Raw genomic sequence first — 24,064 nt, 5'->3', positions numbered from 1 at the left:
ATTTAAAGGGATCAAGACATGAGGAATCACATTTTCCTTGATCTTTTGAAACAGGGTTGCTGCAGAGTTTTTAAAAATCTAATTTAAGACTTTTTAAGACCTTTTTCAAGACCTGAACAAATAAAATTAATACCGCATCCCCATACCAAAATAAACCAACACAATCTCAAAATAAATCATGTATCACAGACTCTTACTTAAACAGGCAGGGGCACACATTCAACATGGCCTTAGTATTGCTTATCAGTAAAATAGGGAAGGCTATATGCAAGTTTAAAATCCTCAAGACATGTTGTCCACATATATATCACATTAAAATTGGCTTATGTACAATTATATAAATAGATACAAATTAGAGGTCGACCGATATTGGATTGTGCTGATTCGATAATGAGTTGAATGAAAGCCAGTTAATCTGCCAATAGATTTTTTTAATTGGTAGCCTATATTAAATGTTCTTAAGTCTTTTCTTGCTGTGATGGGGAGGGCCAGACAAAGGCTACAAGAGTCCAAATTTAATAAAATTCCAGATGCACTTTATGGTTGGGGGGCAGATTTGATTCATAGCGTGGAACGTTTAACTTTAAAGGCACTTTAACTTTGAAATACATGGGGGACTCTTATTTTGAAATGTTTGCACTTCATGCTTTCAGTTGCTCATTCAAATAAATAAGGGAAATAAAATGTGCACTCCTACAATAATCTACAACGTATTACAATATAAACAACTAAAGTACACATTGTCATATTTCATCAACACTACATCATCATCATCAACAGTTGATCATTAGACATAGCTTGTCATAAATGTCCGATATGGCTTAATGATTGCGAACTGCTCTGTAACAGCTGAAAACACTCGCAAGCCCCCACGTGCTTGGAGAAAATACAGTGCCACGTTTTCACTTTGAAGGACACACCGCATACATTTATTTAATTAGCTTGTATTCATTTGAAGTTTGATAATCACATTAGGGCATATCACGTTTCCTGTCTTTCCGCCCCCAAATGTAAGATCTCTTTAAAAAAAAATAAAAAAAGACTTTTGTGTCATTTAAGACTTTTTATTACCTTAAATTTGGAAAAACTGAATTTAAGACATCAAGACTTTTTAAGGATCTGCAGGAACCCTGCGAAATATAAGCAGTCGTTCTACTACAAAAACATACTGTAAAGTTTGAGAACACAATCCTTCCTCCTCAATAAAAAGAGCATTTATTTACAGGAAAACCTTCCTTAATGTTTTTTTTCTATATAAACATGCACTAGACAAAATGCTTTGACCATTATCACGCTTTCAAAAGACGCAATGTCAAGTTATGTCTCTTAAAATGAGACTCCCAATCTGTGTCTCGCTGTTGAGTATAAACGAGTCCAGGATGCGCTTTTACTCCCATCTGCGCTATTTTTAATTGTTGTTCTATGTAAACATGCACTAGATGGACATCTTTGATCGTTTTGATGAGTTTCCGGGGCGAAGTATGCCGCTTTTTAAGAGCGGTACAAGCACAACTTTTACAAACGCATCTGTTCTGGTTCATTCAACTGCTTAGCCGCTGGCTGAGAGAAGTGCATGTTATCCTGTATGTAAACAGACACGGGAGATGCGAGATGTCGTGCCTGTGAAGATCAGCGTCTGTACTTTGGCCTGTTAAAGCACCCCAACATCATGAAAAGAGCATGATCATGTCAGTGCAGGATTATATGCGTGTTTTACCATGGATCGTAATGCGTTTGTGTGCATTACGTTTGAAAAAACTTTGTGGATTGTATGTTTTCTCAACTCATATCAGCTTGGATTGCTTGAGAATCAGTCACAATATGATTCATGCTTTGCAAAGGAACTGTTATTGAAGGATGGGGCAGTTAAAACACTATTGGAGCTGACCGCAAAACCGCAAGTAACTAGTTTCATTCATGAATGTTTCAAATGTCATGGCTTTTTGATAGTTTATGGCGCTGCTGCTCTTGAGTGAACAGTTTAATACATTTAGATGAAATGTGTTAGGTGTGCGTTATGTCTAACCCATTTCAAGTAAAATTGTACAAACAATTGGACAAATTAGCTTCAAAAAAGGTGAATTTAGCCAAAAGTTGAGTAGTCTGCATCCCTGTGTTATACAAAGAAACTATTAGCTAAATGACAGGAAAGTTTGGTTAATGACTCCACTACATGAACTCTTTGAATCTGAGCCTCTCCGTGAAAATGCTGTTACATATATTACAATTGGCAACTTTTAAGCAACTCTAAAGGTTGCTTAAACATTAAATGATGATCACAAGTAAGAGTATTTTACCTCCAATATAAATTCTGTTGCTTTCCGTGTAGTGTGACAAAATGTCACATTGCACTGGGCGCACGACTATTCAACCAAGTGAGCAGGAAAAAAAATGAAAAGCAACCTCCTAAAATAACTTGGGGAGTCCAACTTATTTTACTGAAAGAATTCAGACAGTTTCTGACCGTTCATGTTAATAAACCATTTCGTTATAGTTCATGATAGGAGTCATCACTCAACTGTATTGCCAGAAGTCCTTGCACTGTGATTTACATTTCTTTTAGTGAAACAGATTTAGTGAAATACTGCTCCCCCTTTACCTTGACATATTTGGCATAAAGTTGCTCATCTAGAGGAAAGCTCTGTACTGTGCGTTCATCACGAGCGTGAAAGGTGCCCAGCTTGATCCACTTATTGGTTGGATACCTGAGGTATAGAAAAGAGAAGTGTGATGAAGTTATGCCGGTGTTTGTATATCTTCTAATGCCCAGTCAGATTTTCACTCTGTACATGTTTGTGCATGTTCTTACCGGTCACTGATGGACACTAGGAAATCTTTCGGTGTTGAAGAGAACAGCTCAAAATTTGCAATGTCCAGCTGCTTCACCTGGATTGGCTCACAGAGCTCAATAACAAACCTGGATGTGCAGGTTGGCAGAAGAAAAAGAGAGAGCGCAAATAATATATTAAATTACACTGACACAACAAGAACTGCTTTGAAGAGACAGCACTGCCTGAATATAAAATCTATTTACAAAAAGAGGAAAACAGACTCTTAATAATTGCATGTATGTATTATCTCTCTGCAGCTGCTGCAGTCCATCTCTCTTTATCTGCTGTGACTCACCAGATCTTAGTACTGCAGGGGTTCAGCATGTACAGATCCATATTCTCCATCAGGATGGCAGATGTGGTCTAAACACAGACACACACACACACACACACACACACACACACACACACACACACGTTAGACAATCACAAAGGCTGGCAGGGCAGAGCTGAAATACAACTGGCTAAATAGAGGTAGTTACAGCAAAATTACCAGGAACATTCCTGATGCAGGAACTGTAACGCTGAAATGAATAACTGCCCTATTATGTCCATCTTTCTCTTAAGCCCATATGCTATTGTGCTCTCCTCTGAGCTGTACCTTGGCCTCATTGTTAGCTGAGAGGATTTTGGCCCCACACTCCACTGAAGCGTAGTTATTCTTGAAATTCTTTTGGACCTTTTTGACTGGATGAGGACTGCCATTTGATGACGTGTGCAAAGACTGACCTGAAACCAACAAAACAGGTTATATAGGTTATTTATGACATTTCCAAAGCATGAAACATGTTGGTTTAGTATTTGAATATCTTCTGTGTGAGATATACATAGAAGGGGTTGGTATGTTTACCTGTCAACTATCTATGTAAAACCTTCAAAAGAACAACTTATATCGATGTATGCATGCAAGGTACAGCGTAAATGTATGTAATCACGGACTCGAAGAAGCAACCTGTGACCTGAAGACGCAACTTATATGTGTCGTTCTCTAAGAGAAGTAATTAGGTTATTTTGATTTGATTTAACAAATTTGTTTTTCTCTTTTCGCTTTTTGAGAACTTTCAAGGTCAAGCAGCCCAGGCTACAAATAGCACAAATCCTGACCCAACATATTAAAAGGTGCATTCGGTAGTTTGGAGCCAATTTAAAAAGTTTTACACATTAACGAATTAATTGGTGTTTTTGTGAAGTTTGATCTGAATGGTGTACACTCACATGAGATGAAGACTGTACTCTATAAAAAGTGCTTTATTATACATGGTGCGGGTCACCCCTTTCAGTGTGTTTCGCCATGTTGAAATCACATGACCCACGGTGTTTCACTAAACGTCGAAGAAGAGGATCCTTGTGCTCACTGGCTGCCACCTATGTAGATATGCATGGCTATGCTTATTTAGCACACAGTTTTGTTGTTTGGTGATGCGAAGAGCGAAAAGAACACAATGAAAAATACTTATTTATCGTGTTTTAGCAGTTGAGTATAACGGGAGATCGGCAAAAAACTAGAGTAAACATCAGTAACGGTAAGACATCTATGTCTTCATTCGTTTAGTGCAAAGTAGCTTGGCACAGCGATTGTAGCAGATTTTGTGTTAACCATGACCTTGGTTGCTTGGAAACAAAACGAGTTAGTCAAAAACTATATTCATGGACATACTAAATTTGATCATCAAAAACAATTCTAAACTTTCCTTTACCTTGACATTCTGCATCACTAGATAATGATGTTCATTTTATGCTAAGCAGTTCTCTAATAAAGGTAATAACTTCCAAAGATTATTGATATGAGGTACAATAATAATCTGTCCTTAACAGTAGAAGCATGTTCAATTGATTTCTGACGTTCATTTTTAGGCAAAGCAATTATATTATAGTAGTAATAAATAACTTTAGAAATTACCTCAAACACTGACATTTTCCAGATGCAAATGTTATTCCAAAGCTGATGGGGCAGCAGAGACAATCATGCTGATCCACGTCGAAAGATGGCAGTATAGCGTCTAACACCACTGTAACATCAGTACTTAAAGTACACGAAGAAGAGCAATGCTAACGCTAGCTAGAGAACTACTGAATGCCCCTTTAAGGAAATGTATCATACAATACTGCGTCAACTGTTTTGCGCAGACCACCTTAGCCTCATGTGAACTCATTAAATTTCCATGGTCTTTGAGCTGGTAGCTCTTTGAGAGCTCTCTAGTGTAACTGGGTTTACAGCACCCACTAATTAATGCTAATCAAGGTCAATTAACACACCTGCTATTAGCTAGTGCTTGTCGAGACAATAGAGGATGTGGTAATTTGTTGGCTTCACATTCAGAGAAAGCACACATCCAGCTGAGAAAATCCTGATGATCTAAAGCAAGAGTTAAAATGATAGTTCACTCAAAAATATACATATTCACTAAACATTGTTGCTCCAAACACACGACTTCATTTCTTCTGAGGAACACAAAAGGAGATGTTAGCCTCAGTCACCATTCAGTTTCATTGCATAGAAAAAAGATGTGATAAAAATAAATGGTGATTGAGGACATTCTCCCTAACATGTCCTTTTGTGTTCCACAGAGAAAAAAAAAGTCAAGTTTGCAACAACACGAGGGTGAGTAAATGATGACAGAATTTTCATTTTTCGTGCAAACCCACATGCGTGGACGCTGTATTTTGGCTCGCTATACGCAACGCATAATTTAAAGACGACTCCGAAGACTCTATGCTGTCAGTAAAGGGCTAAAATGTTGACATATGGAGTCATGTGACAAAACAACATGGCGCTGATCACAGCAGAGTGTGTCTTTGGGAAAAATGCCAACAAAACTACTTCTGGTAAGAAACCTAATTAAGTTTTTACATTGAAACCTGTTTGAGTCAAAATATTAGTTACAATCTGATATGCCATTTTTAACATTTGAGCAATTTATCACAAAACGCCATGCTGCTAAACACAATGTACACTAGTGTGTATGCATTTTTTCCTTGGAAATCCTATATTTACTGTGAATTATCCCATTGAGAATCGATGGGTTCATCCATAAGCTGAAAAGTTTTGGCCTTTAAATGGAGTTAGGTTGAAAATAAGGTGCATTTCAAACTGTTCTGAGACCAGTGCAGACAGACAGCACACTGGAGGTTAAGTCATTCACTACATAGGGAGCAAGGGAGCATCCTATTGCTTTCCTATGCAGCTAAGTGCATTCACTCCAAAAATCCAACCAAAAGTTCAGTTTCAGGCTGCAGATGATGTTTGGATTACTCAACATGTTTGGCAGACATGGAACAATGGTAATCAGTACATAGATTCAGAATTTATCCTATAATGTATAATTTTATTTTAACATTGAGCACGTTTACATGCACACCAATGCACTAATTACTCCCAAAAAAGCAGCTTATTTAAAAAAATCTGACAAAGCAAGAAAACAGTGTTTACATGAGATTTTAAATAATTGCATTATTCTCTCTTTTGATGTCAAACCGTGAAGAGACATGCGCTCCGCACGTGTGCACATTGGATAAGCCGGTGAGAACACTGCTAGTTTACATGGCATGCGAAATTGGTGTAATGGGCAAAAATCTACCCATGTCGACCAGTCTATGCTTATGCCGTTTATGAATTTACACTGATAAAGGAATGCCGTTTATTGCGTTTACATTACTGTGGCAGCGGGGGCGTGGTCAAGCATCTCTCCAGAGAGAGGGGAAGCGGTAAGGGCGCTTATACCTGAGCTAAATTATGTTTAACACCTGTCTCTAATTTCAGTGAGCACGGGAGAGCAGCTTAAAAAGAGCCACACCGCCAGCAGTCGGGGAGAGATGCTTGACCACGCCCCTGCTGCCACAATTACCATACACGTTGTAGGCTTATTATGTATAGTCAGTGTAAGAATGTGCATGTAAATGTGCTCATTGTTGGCAGTGATCGGATGATGCTGGCCATTACTTTGAATCAGAATTGATTATGCTAATTTCTGAAGTAATGTCTGTAACATCTCAAAAACATGAATAACCAACACTCCTGGAAACAAACAATTTGATAAAAATTAAACTGACTTTCTATAACTTGGTATTATATAAAATGTTACAACTTAGTCCCACTGTCCACATATGTTGCCATCAATTTTTCTATTTGGTCTAGAAAAAATATATATTTATTTGCATATTTATTAGGTGCTACTAGTTACAAATCCAAAAGGAACATGGAAAATGCACACAGCAGTCACGCTTGGGTCTCATGAGGTTAAATTGTTCTGGTGGCCTGGGGCGTGAGCTTAGATTTTTGTTACTTTTATTTCATTGGACTGATGCAGTCTATTACAGAAGCCTGCACGTGTGCATGCAAGGTTATGCAACAATCACTGTGCATGCTGTTTCCTGGTGTCACAGAACTGACAAATTGTAGGGTGTTTATAATAGGACAAAGAAAAAGCATTGAAATGCATGGAAAGGAAAGAGATACAAAAAGACAAAGACTACTCTGTGAAATCAAGCCGAAGTGTTTCCTAAAGCAAGTGCGTGTGAGTGTGTGTTGATGCAGAAGAAACACGGGAGCAGCCTTGCATGCAACGATGCACTGATGAACATTCAGCTGTAAGAGTGTGCTTGTGTCTCATCTCTTACTTTTCTTTTCCTCCACTTCCATCACTTTCTTCTTCCACTCATCGAAGGTGGGGATGTCCTCTTTAGAGGTTACAGGAGGGACTATCACTCCATCATGGTCCACTGCCTGCAAAAACAAAAGCAGCAAACCCATGTGACCAAATTACAATCCACCCTTTCACACTTTTAAAACTATTCATGCGGTAATGAGGTCCATTTGGATTAAAAACAAGTCAAACAGAGCCAAAGGTGCATAGGTTTGTGTAGCAGTGATATTTGAGCCAATATTTGGGCATTTTGGGATTATCAGCATTGGACAATAAACATGCCTGCATGACTGCTCGCTAGTGTAACAATTCCAAAATCTACCAACAGCTTTGTCAATTGATTATAAACATTTTGTTTTCAAATGTTTTAGTGAATTTTGATTAATATTGGGTAAAACTTTATAACAGGGTTGTAAAAATTATTTTCCTTGTTAGTTTGTTAACTATTGTCAGCTTGTATTAACTGTTCATTAACTAACGCTAACACACAGAACCCTACTGTAGAGTGTTGTAAATATAGCATACAATGTGTAGTGTTTATTTAATTTCAGCAATTTTGTGTACGTCACATTCACTATGATTAGATCACTATGATAATGATCGAACGCTCAGCCTTTCAAAGTATACTCCATTTGACTGCGCGCATTCACAGGCGGCTGGCACATGCACGCTACGACTGCTGTGAGATACTGACGTGCACAGGTCTCCTGACCTCCTCACATATGCGCTCTTGACATGCACATACAATGTTGATGTTTCAACATTCGTCGTCTGTTGTTTAGCGGTGATTACATCTTGTTTAGTGGCGATTACATCTTCTTCTAGCACTTCTTTGTGGCAGCAACGACTCAACTGTGAGTTTTGCCTTCTTGTGAACCCACTAATTAAGTGCAAATAATTACAGGCACATGCGTATACTGCGTGTTCAGAGTACGCGCGGTTAGAAAAATCGAGCTGCACGTGTTCAGTGTCGAGCACTCTGCTGATGACGAATTTGCGTCATGCGTCCAGTGAGCAGACATGTAGCGTTTGCCTCCGACCAAATTATACTTTGGGCTTCAGTCGTCCCTCTTTTTCTCTCTCCCCTCCCTCTACTTCTTTTCATTTCGGGTGTATGTGATGCAGTAGCTTTATGAGAGAGGAGGGAATTTTTCAGCTCTGTGGATCTCTAAAAGCGGGGTGAGGACAGGCTGAGTGGTAATCAAATACAAATCCATTCATTCTGTGCATAAGGGGGGAAAAGGCACGGAGAAAAACACTAGAGGGTGGAAACTGCACAAATAACATGAAACACTGGTGTGTAAAATGCTTCAAAACACTGAGATTCAAGGTAATATGTCCAATGTTAAAATACTTTTTTCAGCATTACTCCGTTTGTATGATTGGTGCAACATTGCAACACTGACTCTACCAGTGGCCTAAATTTGGGCCAGAAGTTACCTGTTTGGGCGACCAATGGAATACGGTAAAAGAGTATGGGGAAAGCAGCTTTTTTTCATTTTGCAATTACGTTTAGTGCTGCTTGTGGCACAGAAATCTAGAAAACGACGTATACTTTAGCCTTTATAGACAGACAGACTGAGGTTTTCTTTAAGTTGCCCATTAGTCATTAATTTGCAATGATGAATAAGACTGCCGTTTCGGTGTACCTGTGGTTGCTCTCGAGGTATAGGGATGTTGGCTGTTGGCTCCAGCTCTGTGAGATCCAGCTCACTCGGGAATAGTGAGGCAGTCGGGTCAGCAATGGTCTCCGTGCTCTGTCCCAACATGCCAGACTTATTCTCCGCAAGTTCCTCCACAAAACTAAAGAGAGCAGGACAGAGAGAGACAAAGAGAAGGTGGAGGTATGGAGAGACGTAAGGGGATACCTACTGAGACAATAATTAAAAATATCTTTGTTCACTTAAATGATAAGCACTGAATTAAAGTGCATCATGGCCAATGGGAAAGGAATAAATTAAAGAATGATAAAACAAACAGACAAAAAAGATGAAAAGCAATTAAAAAAAACAGAAAAAAAAAACAGTGCAAGGCCAGAAGACGAGGCTTGATGTGCCTGAAGCAGCTCCGTTACGTGGTTATCCAGCAGTTAAGAGGTCACCTGATGTTACTCGAGCTCTTTATCATAACGTTACCATGTAACCTGCTTTGTTAGCTGCCGTTTACCTGTCAGGTGCTCGGTACTCACCTGGTGGGCGTGTTGCCAAGGGGCAAGGGTTGGCTGAAGTGGGGCACAGAGCCCACCTCACACTGACTGGCACTAGAGTTCTCTACAGAGGCACCATCACGGGGAACATCTAGTCCACTGAAGGAAAGAAATCATATGCCATTTACCGAGAGAGTGAGAAAAGACATAATAGAGAGAATCAGGATTCACTAGAAGCAGGACTGATTTGTCCAGAGCTCTGAAGATGGTTCCTGTTGTCCAGGATTATTACATTAAAAAGGTCTATCTAGTCAATTACAGGCCGACATTGGCTTTGTGGTCCTTGTTGAAACAGTAGATTCATAAGCACTCCAGTGAAAACAAGCCATAATGGACTACTGAAAAGCTTCTAGTGAAAAACTCCAAAGCAGGTCCAATCTGAAGTCCATGAAGCACTAAATATATGTTGTGACGGACTCGATTTCAAAGTTCAGATGCAGAAACGGGCCCACAAGTAGGCAAATCAATGCAACAATGAATTGAAAAGAAAATCAAATCAAAAGAAAGCTGAATAAAGGGATAATGGTGAAAAATAAAATAGAGAAATGGAATGACAATAAGACAAATGTCAAACAGTCAACCACCTCCCCCTTTCTCCCACACTGGTGTCAATGTAATCACCTGGAGGCGCTCTCGGAGGAGGTAGATGAGACTGAATCTGTGCTCCTCTGGAGATCAGCAGCAGGTCCAGAGGGCTCTTCAGCCTGTTGGTCGGTCTGGGGAAGGGTTAGAGCAGAGGAGGCATGGACAGCCTGGTCCTCTGTGGCAGTGGTCTGTGGAGCTTCAGAGTCTGGCTGGGGTTGGTGTGAAGTAGGTGTTTGGGGATGTGTGAGTGTGGGTGTTGTTGGTTGGTCTGGTTGTTGGGTGTTCTGGGGTTCTGGTTGCTGCTCCTGTTGTTGTTCTAGCTCAAGAAGAACCGATTCATGATTAATCTGAGCCTCCTCCACCAGCTCCTCTAGATTCACAGTCTAAAACAACAGAAAAACAGATAAACACATTAGCAATTAAGCAACAGAAGACGAGAGAGACTGCATTGCTGGACATAACTGTTGTAAAACACTATACTAACAAACTGTCAAAGATTAAAAGGTGCCAAGGCAGATATTTGACGCAAGTCAGACGTGTGGGTGACATTCAAGGTTAGAGGTAAGGCTGAGATATGGAACGTTTGCAAGTTAAAGTACACAGAAAACTGTCAGCGAGAGAACAGATATGATGGTTGGATTGTGAGGGCACCTGTTTGTGCTTCTCTTCTTGTGGGGAGTCTTGTGAGTACAATGAGGCTTCTTTTAATGTTGCCTTCTCTGTCTCCAGCCCCACGTCATATGATGACTGAGTGTGTGCCGTCCTTTCCTCTTCAACCTAAAAGAGGAAAACAATGTTTCAAATGACCTTTTCATGTCTAAATAAAGTAAAATAAAAGGTTAGGAGTAGTGATGCACCGAAATGAAAATTCTTGGTCGAAACTTCTGGACGTACTGGTCAGAAAACTGAATCTGAAAACTTAGACTTTGTTTAGAATAATTTAACAAATTCTAAATGTTATAATTAGGGATGCATTGACACCATATTGTCTACTTTAATTTAAAATGACATGTAGTTGTAGAAAGAGAGAGAGAAAAAAAAAATGTGTAGACTATTAAGAAAGCCATTTTTGTTTACTACTCTACTGGGTATTGTAGTAGAAAAAGTAACGGTAATTCCAGTGAAAATCTTCAGTGAACATGAAGCCAGTTCGATTGGCACACATTTTTTTTTTACATTGTGTGGACCTTTTGTTTTTGTTTTGGCAAACACTCTAGGAAGCAGCGCATCATCATGAGCCCATCATTAGCCCTGCGCATGCTGTGTGTGTTGACACAGAAACGCACTGCGCATGCAGACCCTATATTTACTTATTTAACGCATCCTTTGCAATTCACAAAGCTACTGTATGGCTTCAAGAGACTTTGAATACAATGTACGAGTCATATGGACTACTTTAAATGGTGCTTTTATGCTTTTTTAATGTCATATTGGAGCTTGACAGTAAAGAACATAATAAGAGCACTGGAAAATGCTCTTTATTAAATGCACTAATTACCAACAAAGTGATTACTTTAATTCTGGGGATGTGGAATTTAAAGTGCAAAATAAACAATGCTTTTTCTCCATGTGAGTTTTTTTTTTTTTTACGTTAAAATTTTCAGCCTTTTTTTATCTTTCGGCAGAAAACCGAAAAAAGCATTTTATGCCAAAATTTCGGTGCATCCCTAGTTAAGAGGTCAAACATGGAGATCAACCACAGCAAAAAGGCAGACTGTCTCAAATCTGCAGTAGATGTCGACCGATTTATACCACTTTTTTGCACTTTTATCGGTTATCCGCAACTATCGACATAGTCTTTATCCGATAACCGATTAGTTCTACAGTGTATCAGCAGCCTCTACAGGTAAAATAAAAAACAATCACCAACTCTGCGTGGAGGGGGTGCATTTTTATTTCATTTTTTCAGTAAGGTTATAAAAATTAGCACTCCAAAGATAATAATTATGAACATTAAAATAAGTTAATGTTCATGTTGATTTTGACGGTGTGCCTACTAAAGAAAATGACAAGTCTGTTTTAATATAATACCGGAATACTGGACAATTATGATGAGCAATCGCTATTGATCACCTATAAATGAATGATGATCAACTGTTGATGAATTACTGCTCATAAAGTATTTATTAGAATATACTGTATGACCATTTTTACTTTACAGTGTTTATATAGTAATACATTGTAGATTGTATATGTACATTTTGTTTCCCTTATGTGTTTATGTGAGCTGGAAGCACAGACATTGCAAAATAAGAGTCCCTGGTGTATTTCAGGCTTTTTCATGGTTAAAATTCCCACATGCGTAATGCACCAAATCTTGTTTTTTTTTTTGTTGTGGCTATTATTGAGACTTTGGTTGCACAATAAACTACATCTGGGATTTTATTAATTTTGGACTCTTATTGCCTCTATGTCTGTGCCGTCAGAAAGGAAAGACCAAAATTATTATTATTATTATTATTATTATTATTACATTTAAAAAATCTATTTTAAAAATTAATCGGCCGATCAGTTATCTGCCTTTTCCATCAGCTTAGTTATCGGTACCAGCAAAATCCACTTTCGGTCAACCTCTAATCTATAGTAATAACTGAATATAGGAACAAAATTCAGTTTAGACAACATACAGCATATTAAGCCAGAAGAAAAACAAAGCTTTCGACTGCTTTATTTGAACCAATTTCAAGCAGAAAATCTTAATACAAGATTAAAACATTTACATATTCATTTCAAGATTACTCAACCAAAAAATGAAAAGTAGACCATATACTACATTCCTATGAGACGTCTGAAGCCATACTTTGTATGAGAAATAGACTAAAACTTAAGTAGTTATATACTTAAAATCTCCCACTTTTATGGTGCTTTTAGTCATTTTTGGAGCTAATATGCTTTAATTGTACGAAAAAGTGCAGCATATATATTCTGCCTGACATCTCCTTTTGTGTTCTCCTGAAGAAAGAAAGTCATACAAGTTTGAAACGACAAGAGGGTGAATAAAAGATGACATACTATTCATTTAACATTAGGTTGACAGAACAGGCTTCGCTGCTTTGGAGGTGAAAGAGATGTGTTTTCAAGGGCAAACAGCTATCACACAAGTTTGGCAAGAAAACAAAAACAACATTTCTGACTGCAAGAGGGTGAGGGGGAAATTTAAAATGTGCTGGTATTCAAACAGGACAAGTTTACAGATTGACCATAAATACTTCAACTGAGCATCCTGTCTCTTCATGAACTTTAAAGACAGCATGCTAACATTAGCTTAAGTGGGATTAGTCAGTCAGTCACTAATACTGAGAAATATGAGTAACCAGAAGACTCCACACCCCTACAGGTTACACAATCTCTTTCTCAGAGGAGAGGTCTTTGTTGGGGCCCCTGATAGTAAGTGCCTTTATAGATTACTCTGTTGATAGACAAAATGCTAACTACAGCCTGTTCATTGTGCAACAGTTCAGGGAGAACTGTTGCACAACTTCAGGGACCATTCAGGAACAGACTTACGCAACAGCTAAGCAAACCCCCTTCTGAAAAAGTCAAAATGTGACCCTTTCACCAAAAATAATTAAATCTCACAGGTGTGAAAGGCATTAGCTCAGTGACTTAATAGGACAAGGACTACAAGACGTTTTTATTGGGCTTGTTTTGGGGTCTCAGATTCTTACAGGTTCAAGATGAACTTGTAGAAGTTCATTCAGTACGTTTACATGCGCAATTCTAATAGAGCTACTGCAGGATTTTGCGTAGTCGAGCTACAGTCTGTCCAAGTATACATGACACAATGAGTAATCCAATATTTGAAGACAGGACATCACCTGTGGAAGTGCCAGTAATACACGTCGTGCATCACCTCTGTCTTTCAAAGCATGCTGGACAAAGCCGGGCTACAATCATATTATCTAGATCTGTTAGTCCGACTTCGTAAAAAATGGACTGGTGCGATTTCAGTCATTTACATGACCTTTTAAAGCTGCTCTATGTAAGATTTCTTTGGTTACCCTTAACAAAAGTCCATTATTCAGTGAGTACTTAAAAAAATCTGTGTTCAAAACCCTGTCCTTGTCCCACCCCGATTCACTACAGTAAGCCTCCAATAATGAATTTTAATAATGAAATGTTTTTTATTTTGATCTGTGGGGTCGGCTTCATCCTTGTGTTTACGCCATGTCTGTAAGCTCAGAAAAGGAAAGCCGGCTGGAAAAGCTATGGCGGCTCAGTCAGTTGCAGTTCAGGAAAGCAGTGGCAAGACAGTCTCCAGTAGGGATGCTGCGGTGAGTTTTTAATGGTTAGATTACCATCTGAGAAAAAAAAAAAACTTCACGGTTAACCGGTTTTATGATTATTTGCACATTTTCTTATTATGCAACAGCACTGATGCAAAAAATGCATATAATTTCAAAACTGAACGTCTAAGTGGACGTATTTCTGGGGGAAATGTGGACGCTAAGGGCAGCCCTACAATAAGAAAACTGATAAATACACACAAAAAAAAAAAAAAAAAATTACTCGCTGATAGTAATTACACACTGTGGCAGGGCGGAGGGCGGGGCCGGGTCGTGATTCCGCACACCCAGCCCCTAATTGGGCTGATTAGCCCGAGAGGGATAAAGGCCAACTGGAGACGGCAGTGTGACAGAGAGAGTGTTACGGACAGCTGTCCGACACCTGTGTGTGTTGTTCTTTTTATTCAGTTTATTATTAAAATATTATTTATATCGTTAAGCCGGTTCTCGCCTTATCCTTTCCATTGAACTGTGTTACACTGGTGCCGAAAACCCGGGAAGGAGGAGGGATGCGCCGTAGTAGAGTTCTCGCCACTACCATCCACCCCAAAGGAGCAGCCGCGGCCATCCGCCAGAGGACGGAGGAGCCCGGCCGCCTGGAGGGGAGGAGGGGCTCCCAACCAACCGCCTGGAGCAGTTACTGCTGCCAGGGGCGAACGTGGTGGGGCGTTCCATCCGCCAGGGGCCGGAGGACTGCCTCCAATCCACCCAGGGAGTCGCGGCTGTCGTCCACTAGAGGGTGGAGGAGTGGCCGAATCGGAGTATTGGAGAACCGGCAAGTAAATTTTTATTTTTTTTCTCTCTCTCCCGCTGCCATTCCGTGTTGGCCTTTTCCCTCTCTTTTTAAATGTTTTGTTCATTTGGCACGATCGCCGTTACGGCGTGTAGGTGCCACCTTTTTTTTTGTTTCCCTCCCCTTGTCCCCTCCCCTGATCCAGGTAGACAGGGATGACCTGCCAGCAAACAGGGCGCAAGGCACGTAAGGGATGTACGTCATGCCGGGTGCTCCCCGGCCTGAGAGAACGGGGGAGGAATGTGCAGGGCGGAAGGCAGGGCCGGGTCGTGATCCCGCACACCCGGCCCCTAATTGGGCTGATTAGCCCGAGAGGGATAAAAGCCGACTGGAGACGGCAGCGCGACAGAGAGAGTGTTACGGACAGCTGTCCAACACCTGTGTGTGTTTGTTTTTTGATTCAGTTTATTATTAAAATATTATTTATATCGTTAAGCCGATTCTCGCCGCCTCCTTTCTATTGAGCTGTGTTACACACAAACGCACCGTGCGCTGTCAGCACGCTTAAACATTACAAAAAGTGGCATCTTTAATTCATCACTTTAAAATCACCACAACAAAATAACAAACTAGTAAGTTTAATGTTGTACGACTAGTGAAGCATCCCGTCCCATTTGTAGAATGTGTGTCTTTCTAGGACTTCTGTCTGCTTGTTTTACACCCGTCGTCTTCAGTCAGTCATTTAAATGCTCCCAAACAGCCGATTTAAGTTGCTTTTTCGATGAATTTGAGTCTGGTAGATCGAATTCCTTGGTTATATTTTGGAATCCGTGTGTTTAAGCTTCACAGTTTAAGCTTACAGTTTCACGTGAATTGAAAATCCACGTTCAGTTTGTGACACCTGGCCATCAAGCACCACGTGGCCACTGTCCACAACCATAGAAACAGCTCCAGTACCCACACAGGCACAAAAGTTTTCACATTTAGGCTTACAAAATCTTACGAAAAAGTATTTTTATATTATATATTTATACATTATTTATAATATTTTTGCCACGCATAAAGCATTTCACGGTTTTTAACCTTGGATTCTAAACTATTACGGTTAAATTAACCGTGACATAATTGCAGCATCCCTAATCTCCGGGTGGATGTTTAACTGTTAACTGTTTGGCAAAGTTGTTTACTTTGCTAAAATGCTTGGATATGTTTTCTGGTGTGATTGTTGAAGTTTATATTGGTTGTCATGCTTTAATGAATCGAATATTAATCTGGAGGTATTGTGTTTACTGTTCCAAAGTGTTTAATATGCTCCGTTTTTAACAGGCTTCATTTTTCGGCTGTAGATCTGGGGCCTGTACCATAAAGCCGGTTTAAGTGGCTCGCCAGGTACGTTTTTAGTTTGGTTTGCATCAACCCTGGGTTTTAGGTACCATGAATGTGGGTCTGCCTTTACCGGTGTTCATCGACATAGTAACTTAAGCTCCACAACTAAACTTTTCAGTAGCAGGTTTTATTCTGGGTAACAGATTGGTTCAGTATCTGTTAGCAATCAGCTGAGTAAAGTTACATCTCCAACACAATAAATTCACTCACCCGTCTCTCGTGAAGCGCTCTTTACAGCAAAAAAAAATCTTAGAAATCCACAAAATCGACTCCATGATAAATTATTTAAATATAAATATTAGACAGATGGAGTCTTGTATTAAAATAGTCATCATTTTTATTTGTACAACATTGTTTCAAAACAATTTACAGAAATGCATGCTGAAACAGAAAATGATGCGTTGATGTCTTAATGTCCTCACTGTGTTGTTTAAATGAGTAATGCGACTTAAAATTATCTTCTTTTGGCCCCCAGTTAGCAATCCAAAATGCACTTATTTTTCCATTTACCTATTCTAATTTGATTTGATTTGTGTGCAAATATGGTTTGTAAAATAGCTTATATGCTGATGTTTATTAGTCTACATGTGGTTGGTGTAGGTTACATTGACTTGATCTTTTAATGATTGATTTGACTATTTTGGGGGTAAGTATAAGGCGTTTAGTTTGCTGTGGATTTAGTTGGTAATTGAGAGTCGTTGTTGTTACCTTTTCGTCAGTCCCCGGTTCCTGCGTTGTGTAATGGTCATCCTGTGCAGGGAGTCCTGGACCAGAGGGGATCTCATCTGAACAATAAACATGACGACCAGAGTGCCTGCAATACAGAGACCAGAGACAAACATAAGATTAACTTAAAATTACCAGTTGCTGACACACAATCTCTATGCACAAAATACAAGAGCATCTCAGCCAAGAAAATGACAGTGCATCTTTGCCATGTGATACAAAGCTCTCCTCTGTCCTATAGAGAGGACAGAAACATTGAGCAATCACTCAGCACACCGTCTCAACATTAATCACGGGCCATCTCCCAAACACCTGCTGAGAATATTCTCAACTATAGAGAACATAAGACCTCGTGAGAACACAACCTTACATGTGTGGCTTGCTGACATTTTTCCATTAGCACTGAAAAAACAAAACAATTCGGGTGGTGGAGCATCAAGATTACACCTATTTTCACCTATTGTTTTTCTATGAATGGCATCAGATCATGTTTAAAGAGTGAGACCAAACTCAATTCCCACCATCGGGTAAATAGCCCTGCAGCGTTGCCCTTAAACCCGCCCTTAATATGCCGCCCTGGTGCCGACGTCACACACCCCGCTCGACTCGAACTCGCGTCACCAGTATGAGCACCATGGTTCAAGGCAACGTCAGAGTACGTGTCCAAAAGCAAGGATCTTCGAAGAGAGCCTCATTTTGTGTAGACCAAATGGGATCAGTTATACAGAGTATGTAAGGAACACAGGAGACTTTATTAGCACAGTAACTTATGTATTATGAAAGTTAGCATATTTTCTTATCCACGGCACAAGAATTCAATTCAAGTTTAATTCTTCTCCACTGAAAAAATTTCTGCTTGACTAACCATTACCCAATCTATAGTAGGTTTAGAATTTAACTTGGTGAATGAAAAAAGGCAGTTAATCATTGGACAGATTTTTCATGGCAAAACATAATACCCTGAGACACAGTGTGTTTTTAGCAGTGTTTTCATATCTCCTTGCGAAACTCACACTGTCCCTTCAGCATCTAATATAAGCCATGTTTGGAAATTATTGCAAACTGCACAGACAACAGTATCCAAACTAATGCTCGGCAGCAAAATGCTCATAGTGTAATCAACAGTATATTCCATATTAATCTCCACCCTAATCCTGCTCTGGTCTGATTCAACCAGCACAGATCGACATGTGAGGAAAAATTATGGCAAAAATCTTGTACCATGCATCTACCCTCCAAAGACAACTATAAGATGACTTAGAACAGCTGGGAATTGTCATTATAAGCATTCCATTTCAAATAGTCTCACACAGTAACTTGAGATCTTCAACTTGACAAGATTTAGGAGTCAGAACCTACACACATTAGGGCTGCTTGATTATGGCAAAAATCATACTCACGATTATTTTGGTAAATATTGAGATCATGATTATTTTACACGATTACTCATTGACTTTGGAAACATCATGCATTTATTTTATTTTTTTTTAAACTTGTCTTTTAAACAGTGGATTCCTTGAACTTGAAATGTAAACTGCATTGGGTATGGGAGGAGGCTATTGTCATATGATAATTATTTTGTTAAATATGGTAGATAAATAAAGGAAAGCCTCCATCGCCATCATTAACAGCAGGGGTGCTCACACATCTATGGAATGAGATCTTTTCATCATGTTATTGCAGCAAGATTGTACCATGTACAATAAAGGCTATACATTATCACGATACCAAAATTTCAGTAGTCGGTAGTGAAATTTGACGATTCTCAATATCAGCTTCAAAACCACAACAAGTAATAACACTTAACTAATTTGTTAATTATGGAAGAATGGTTTCAAGTTCTTGAGTAATTATTCAAGACCAATAAACAGTCAGTAATAAAATAACAATAAAAAACAGCAATGAATAGAAACAGATTAAAAATAATAGAACAAATATAGAAATTACAAATAATTCAGTGCTTTTTTCAACAGCATAAAAGTTTTTAACAGCAGTTTCAAGTAAACATTCAGAATGAAATGCAACATAAAACTACTACTGGTCTTTACTGTATGATTATAATACATTAATACTTTTTAAAGCTACTAAAGGTACCCAGTTAAGAGCAGTGAGTGTTTTCTTGATATGATTGTTTGATTATTATAATGACACACTAGACAGCAACAGGTCTATTAGCTTACATTTATACTTACAAGTCCGACACCACTTTTTTCTCCGCTGTTTATGTTCACTTTAGACATCACTCTCTGTTTACATGAATCCCTCACCAAGACAGGCATTTTGCCATAATTTTCAAATGTATTTGACCGTTCAGGCACGCATTAGCACGAGCATTTTCGGAACATGTTCAGCACACGGCACCTGTCAATCAAACAGGGCACAGCTATTACTAGATCGCTAGCGAATTATAAAATTGCATGCTCTGGATTATTTTCAACAGCAGAATTAGAATATGAACTTTCTAATAAGTGACACAGGCCTAGGCTATCATAAATATAGCCTGTTAGTTTTTCATTAATGATGTTTCAATCAGTCTTCTTGTCTGGTCAGGCAAGTAAAATTCTCTTTCACTTGCCCCTTCAAAAATCCACTTGTCCCAGACAAGCATTAATGTCGATCCCTGATTAAATATTGTATTCAACATTCTCAATGTTCAATTTTTTCTTATGCAGTATTGCTCCTAAAGTAAATGTATGTTGTTTTAAAGGAGTTTTAGATATTATTTTGGAAAACAAGACTAATCAAAAACGTATTTTTTTCCAGTGTATAATGAGCTAAGACTACACTCTCTCACTTTTGTTTACTCTGATCAATCTTTAACTCACAAAAAACAAACTTTCTCTTCTTAATAGAGCTGCATATTGCCGATTTTCTTCATGATAAGATTGATAATACTTATGTATTATGATTCACTACGTCGCAAGCCATCATGTTATAATCTAGCTGCAGCAAACGTGTGCGTCCCCGTGCCAAAGTGTGCATTAGCCAGGAGAAGATTCAGTCTCTTCCCCGGTCATTTCACACAACTCAGACGCGGCGCTGGTTGCACAGAGAAATGCCAGTTTTTGAGTTTATTTTCATAATTCGCTTCCTTATTATTTGAACTTTAATAAAGGATGCTTTAAAGATATAATGCTGGGGTGTTTCATTGCAAAACGGAATGCGGCACAATAATCGTTTTCTCTCGATTATCTTGTTTTCATAATCGTTGATAATTGAAAATAAAATCAGATGAATTGTCCAGCCCTAACACACATGCAGGCACATCTTTGCACACTCTCAGCACCTTGGCCTAAATGGTAAAACCATCAAAGTAAAAACTTAACGGGGGCCTGGATATCTCAGTGAGTATTGATGCTGACTACCACCCTGGAGACATGAGTTCGAATCCAGGGCATGCTGAGTGACTCGGAAGGGTAAAGTCACATGGGGTAACCTCCTCATGGTCGCTATAATGTGGTTCTTGCTCTCGGTGGGGCATGTGGCGAGTTGTGCCTGGATGCCGCAAGGAATAGTGTGAAGCCTCCACACTCGCTATGTCTCCGCGGTAACGCGCTCAACAAGCCACGTGATAAGATGCGCGGATTGACGGTCTCAGATGCAGAGGCAACTGAGATTCGTCCTCCGCCACCCGGATTGAGGCGAGTCACTACGCCACCACGAGGACTTAGAGCGCATTGGGAATTGGGCATTCCAAATTGGGGCGAAAGGGGGGAAAAAATTAAGTAAAAAATTAACAAATGCCAACTAATTCTTCTGATAGGATCCTGCACTTCATTATCAGCAAAAAAGGTTTTTACTCCACTCAGGTCCCATACATTCTGATGCACATGGATTTAAGAAGATAATGATTGATGGGTCCAACCTTGAACATACATACATAAAGATTTAGTGCGTCTATAGAAGTGTCAGTGGCGAGTTGACACTGGAAATCTGAGAGCAACAAAGGTATGCCCGTCGTTCAAGTAGCCCAAGTACAGTCTATCCAGACAGGGTGATCAGGACCCTGTGAGGTTTATTTTGCGATAAAGACTGGCTGCCTGTACATTATGCCGCTTATTACATGGCTTCTTACAAAATAATAAACAAATGGACACAAAATATTGATTTGAGTTTAAATTATTTTATTTTGAGAGAAGATCACAAAGTGATACAAGAGAACTGAAACAAGCACAGACTTGTTAGAAATCGGTTGACTGGGAAGACTGTCAATTATACAGTTAAGAAGTCTAACAATACAAATGTATTTGACCACAGAATGCTGCAACTGACCAATCAGATTAAAGTTCTCAATCACCAAATTCATGTTTACTTTGCAATAATAAAGCTTTTTTTTTTTTATCAGATTAAAAGGCAAATGTTATTTACAACTCATCTGTAGATCACGCAAATGCTCTTTCATTTGTAGAGAGCAAACCTATTAAAAGCATAGATTGTACTTCTTTGCTTTAACTGAAATTGTGAAAAATGGCCACTGACCCTCTGGTTACATACATTTGTCTCAATTCAAGCTTTTAAAGTCATATTTGAGACATAATTTAACATCTGCAGGTTAAATACAATCATTATTTTTTCAAAACAGAAATCTGGATAAATCCTTGAAAGGAAAACAATAACCCTCAGCAAGAAGAGACAAATACTTGTTTAGACAAACTCGCTATAGCTCCAAACTATTTACAGAGAAGAGGAATTAAGCTACATACTATTACAAAACTGGAGTTACACAATCTATGTAGTCCAGTAGTCAATAAATCAATCTCTCTGAAGATGCAAGCATTATGTCATTTTTTCATAATAAAGACAGCCTTCAAAACCTCTGCTTATCTGTATTTCTAAAGTTTTTTCAATGTCACTGTGATCCTCACACTTATCAAAGGCTATCCAATGATTTATCTTCAAACGGCAGAGTTAGGGTTCATGAATGGTTCAACTTATGAATGGAATCAAGCTGTAGAGAGGTAGAGGTGGAGCAGGAGGTAATAAACTACAAGTAGGCTAAAAATGAAATGTAGGTCAAATGGAGTGATTCATCACACTCTTTCACACTGTTGTTTTTTTCTAGCATAAACTCACTTAAACTCACTGCAGACAGATGAAAAAATTCAAACTCACTCAAGGCTCCAGACTAACATTTGAGAGCAAAAGGGGGCACCTGTATAATTTCTTTTTTTTTTTAAGATTACACTATTAAATTTGATGGAATTTTGTCATGAAATCGAAATGCGTAAATCTCAAAATTATTATGAGTGTAGAATCAGAGAGCATTAAAAGTGAACAGATTTTACACAAAAAGGAAAATGAGCATTATCCACAATTCACAAAATGTGTGTATGTATGTATATATGTGTGTGTGTGTGTGTGTGTGTGTGTATATATACACACACACACACACACACACACACACAGGTGCATCTCCATAAATTAGAATGTCGTGGAAAAGTTCATTTATTTCAGTAATTAAACTCAAATTGTGAAACTCGTGTATTAAATAAATTCAATGCACACAGACTGAAGTAGTTTAAGTCTTTGGTTCTTTTAATTGTGATGATTTTGGCTCACATTTAACAAAAACCCACCAATTCACTCTCTCAAAAAATTAGAATATGGTGACATGCCAATCAGCTAATCAACTCAAAACACCTGCAAAGGTTTCCTGAGCCTTCAAAATGGTCTCTCAGTTTGGTTCACTAGGCTACACAATCATGGGGAAGACTGCTGATCTGACAGTTGTCCAGAAGACAATCATTGACACACTTCACAAGGAGGGTAAGCCACAAACATTCATTGCCAAAGAAGCTGGCTGTTCACAGAGTGCTGTATCCAAGCATGTTAACAGAAAGTTGAGTGGAAGGAAAAAGTGTGGAAGAAAAAGATGCACAACCAACCGAGAGAACCGCAGCCTTATGATTGTCAAGCAAAATCGATTCAAGAATTTGGGTGAACTTCACAAGGAATGGACTGAGGCTGGGGTCAAGGCATCAAGAGCCACCACACACAGATGTGTCAAGGAATTTGGCTACAGTTGTCGTATTCCTCTTGTTAAGCCACTCCTGAACCACAGACAACGTCAGAGGCGTCTTACCTGGGCTAAGGAGAAGAAGAACTGGACTGTTGCCCAGTGGTCCAAAGTCCTCTTTTCAGATGAGAGCAAGTTTTGTATTTCATTTGGAAACCAAGGTCCTAGAGTCTGGAGGAAGGGTGGAGAAGCTCATAGCCCAAGTTGCTTGAAGTCCAGTGTTAAGTTTCCACAGTCTGTGATGATTTGGGGTGCAATGTCATCTGCTGGTGTTGGTCCATTGTATTTTTTGAAAACCAAAGTCACTGCACCCGTTTACCAAGACATTTTGGAGCACTTCATGCTTCCTTCTGCTGACCAGCTTTTTAAAGATGCTGATTTCATTTTCCAGCAGGATTTGGCACCTGCCCACACTGCCAAAAGCACCAAAAGTTGGTTAAATGACCATGGTGTTGGTGTGCTTGACTGGCCAGCAAACTCACCAGACCTGAACCCCATAGAGAATCTATGGGGTATTGTCAAGAGGAAAATGAGAATCAAGAGACCAAAAAATGCAGATGAGCTGAAGGCCACTGTCAAAGAAACCTGGGCTTCCATACCACCTCAGCAGTGCCACAAACTGATCACCTCCATGCCACGCCGAATTGAGGCA

At 39.1% G+C, this 24,064-nt stretch overlaps 1 protein-coding gene across 6 annotated transcripts in view; it reads right to left on the bottom strand.

Moving 5' to 3' along the window:
* LOC127410372 (SUN domain-containing ossification factor-like) overlaps positions 1-24,064 on the bottom strand; it is an 80,902-nt gene that overhangs the window by 20,803 nt on the left and 36,035 nt on the right. For 5 of the 6 annotated variants that reach the window (XM_051645596.1, XM_051645595.1, XM_051645597.1 and 2 more), the window contains 10 exons: positions 17,379-17,484; positions 10,917-11,042; positions 10,302-10,648; positions 9,663-9,779; positions 9,124-9,277; positions 7,449-7,554; positions 3,433-3,560; positions 3,127-3,194; positions 2,810-2,917; positions 2,600-2,705 (listed from right to left, as the gene is read on the bottom strand). In XM_051645596.1, the coding sequence (XP_051501556.1) occupies positions 2,600-2,705; positions 2,810-2,917; positions 3,127-3,194; positions 3,433-3,560; positions 7,449-7,554; positions 9,124-9,277; positions 9,663-9,779; positions 10,302-10,648; positions 10,917-11,042; positions 17,379-17,484 (1,366 nt within the window). The remainder of the gene's footprint in view (positions 1-2,599; positions 2,706-2,809; positions 2,918-3,126; positions 3,195-3,432; positions 3,561-7,448; positions 7,555-9,123; positions 9,278-9,662; positions 9,780-10,301; positions 10,649-10,916; positions 11,043-17,378; positions 17,485-24,064) is intronic. The other variant, XM_051645598.1, reaches the window with a different exon arrangement.

Source organism: Myxocyprinus asiaticus, chromosome 19 (assembly GCF_019703515.2).
Source record: "Myxocyprinus asiaticus isolate MX2 ecotype Aquarium Trade chromosome 19, UBuf_Myxa_2, whole genome shotgun sequence".
Taxonomy (NCBI): domain Eukaryota; kingdom Metazoa; phylum Chordata; class Actinopteri; order Cypriniformes; family Catostomidae; genus Myxocyprinus; species Myxocyprinus asiaticus.
This window is presented reverse-complemented; position numbering and strand designations above follow the sequence as displayed.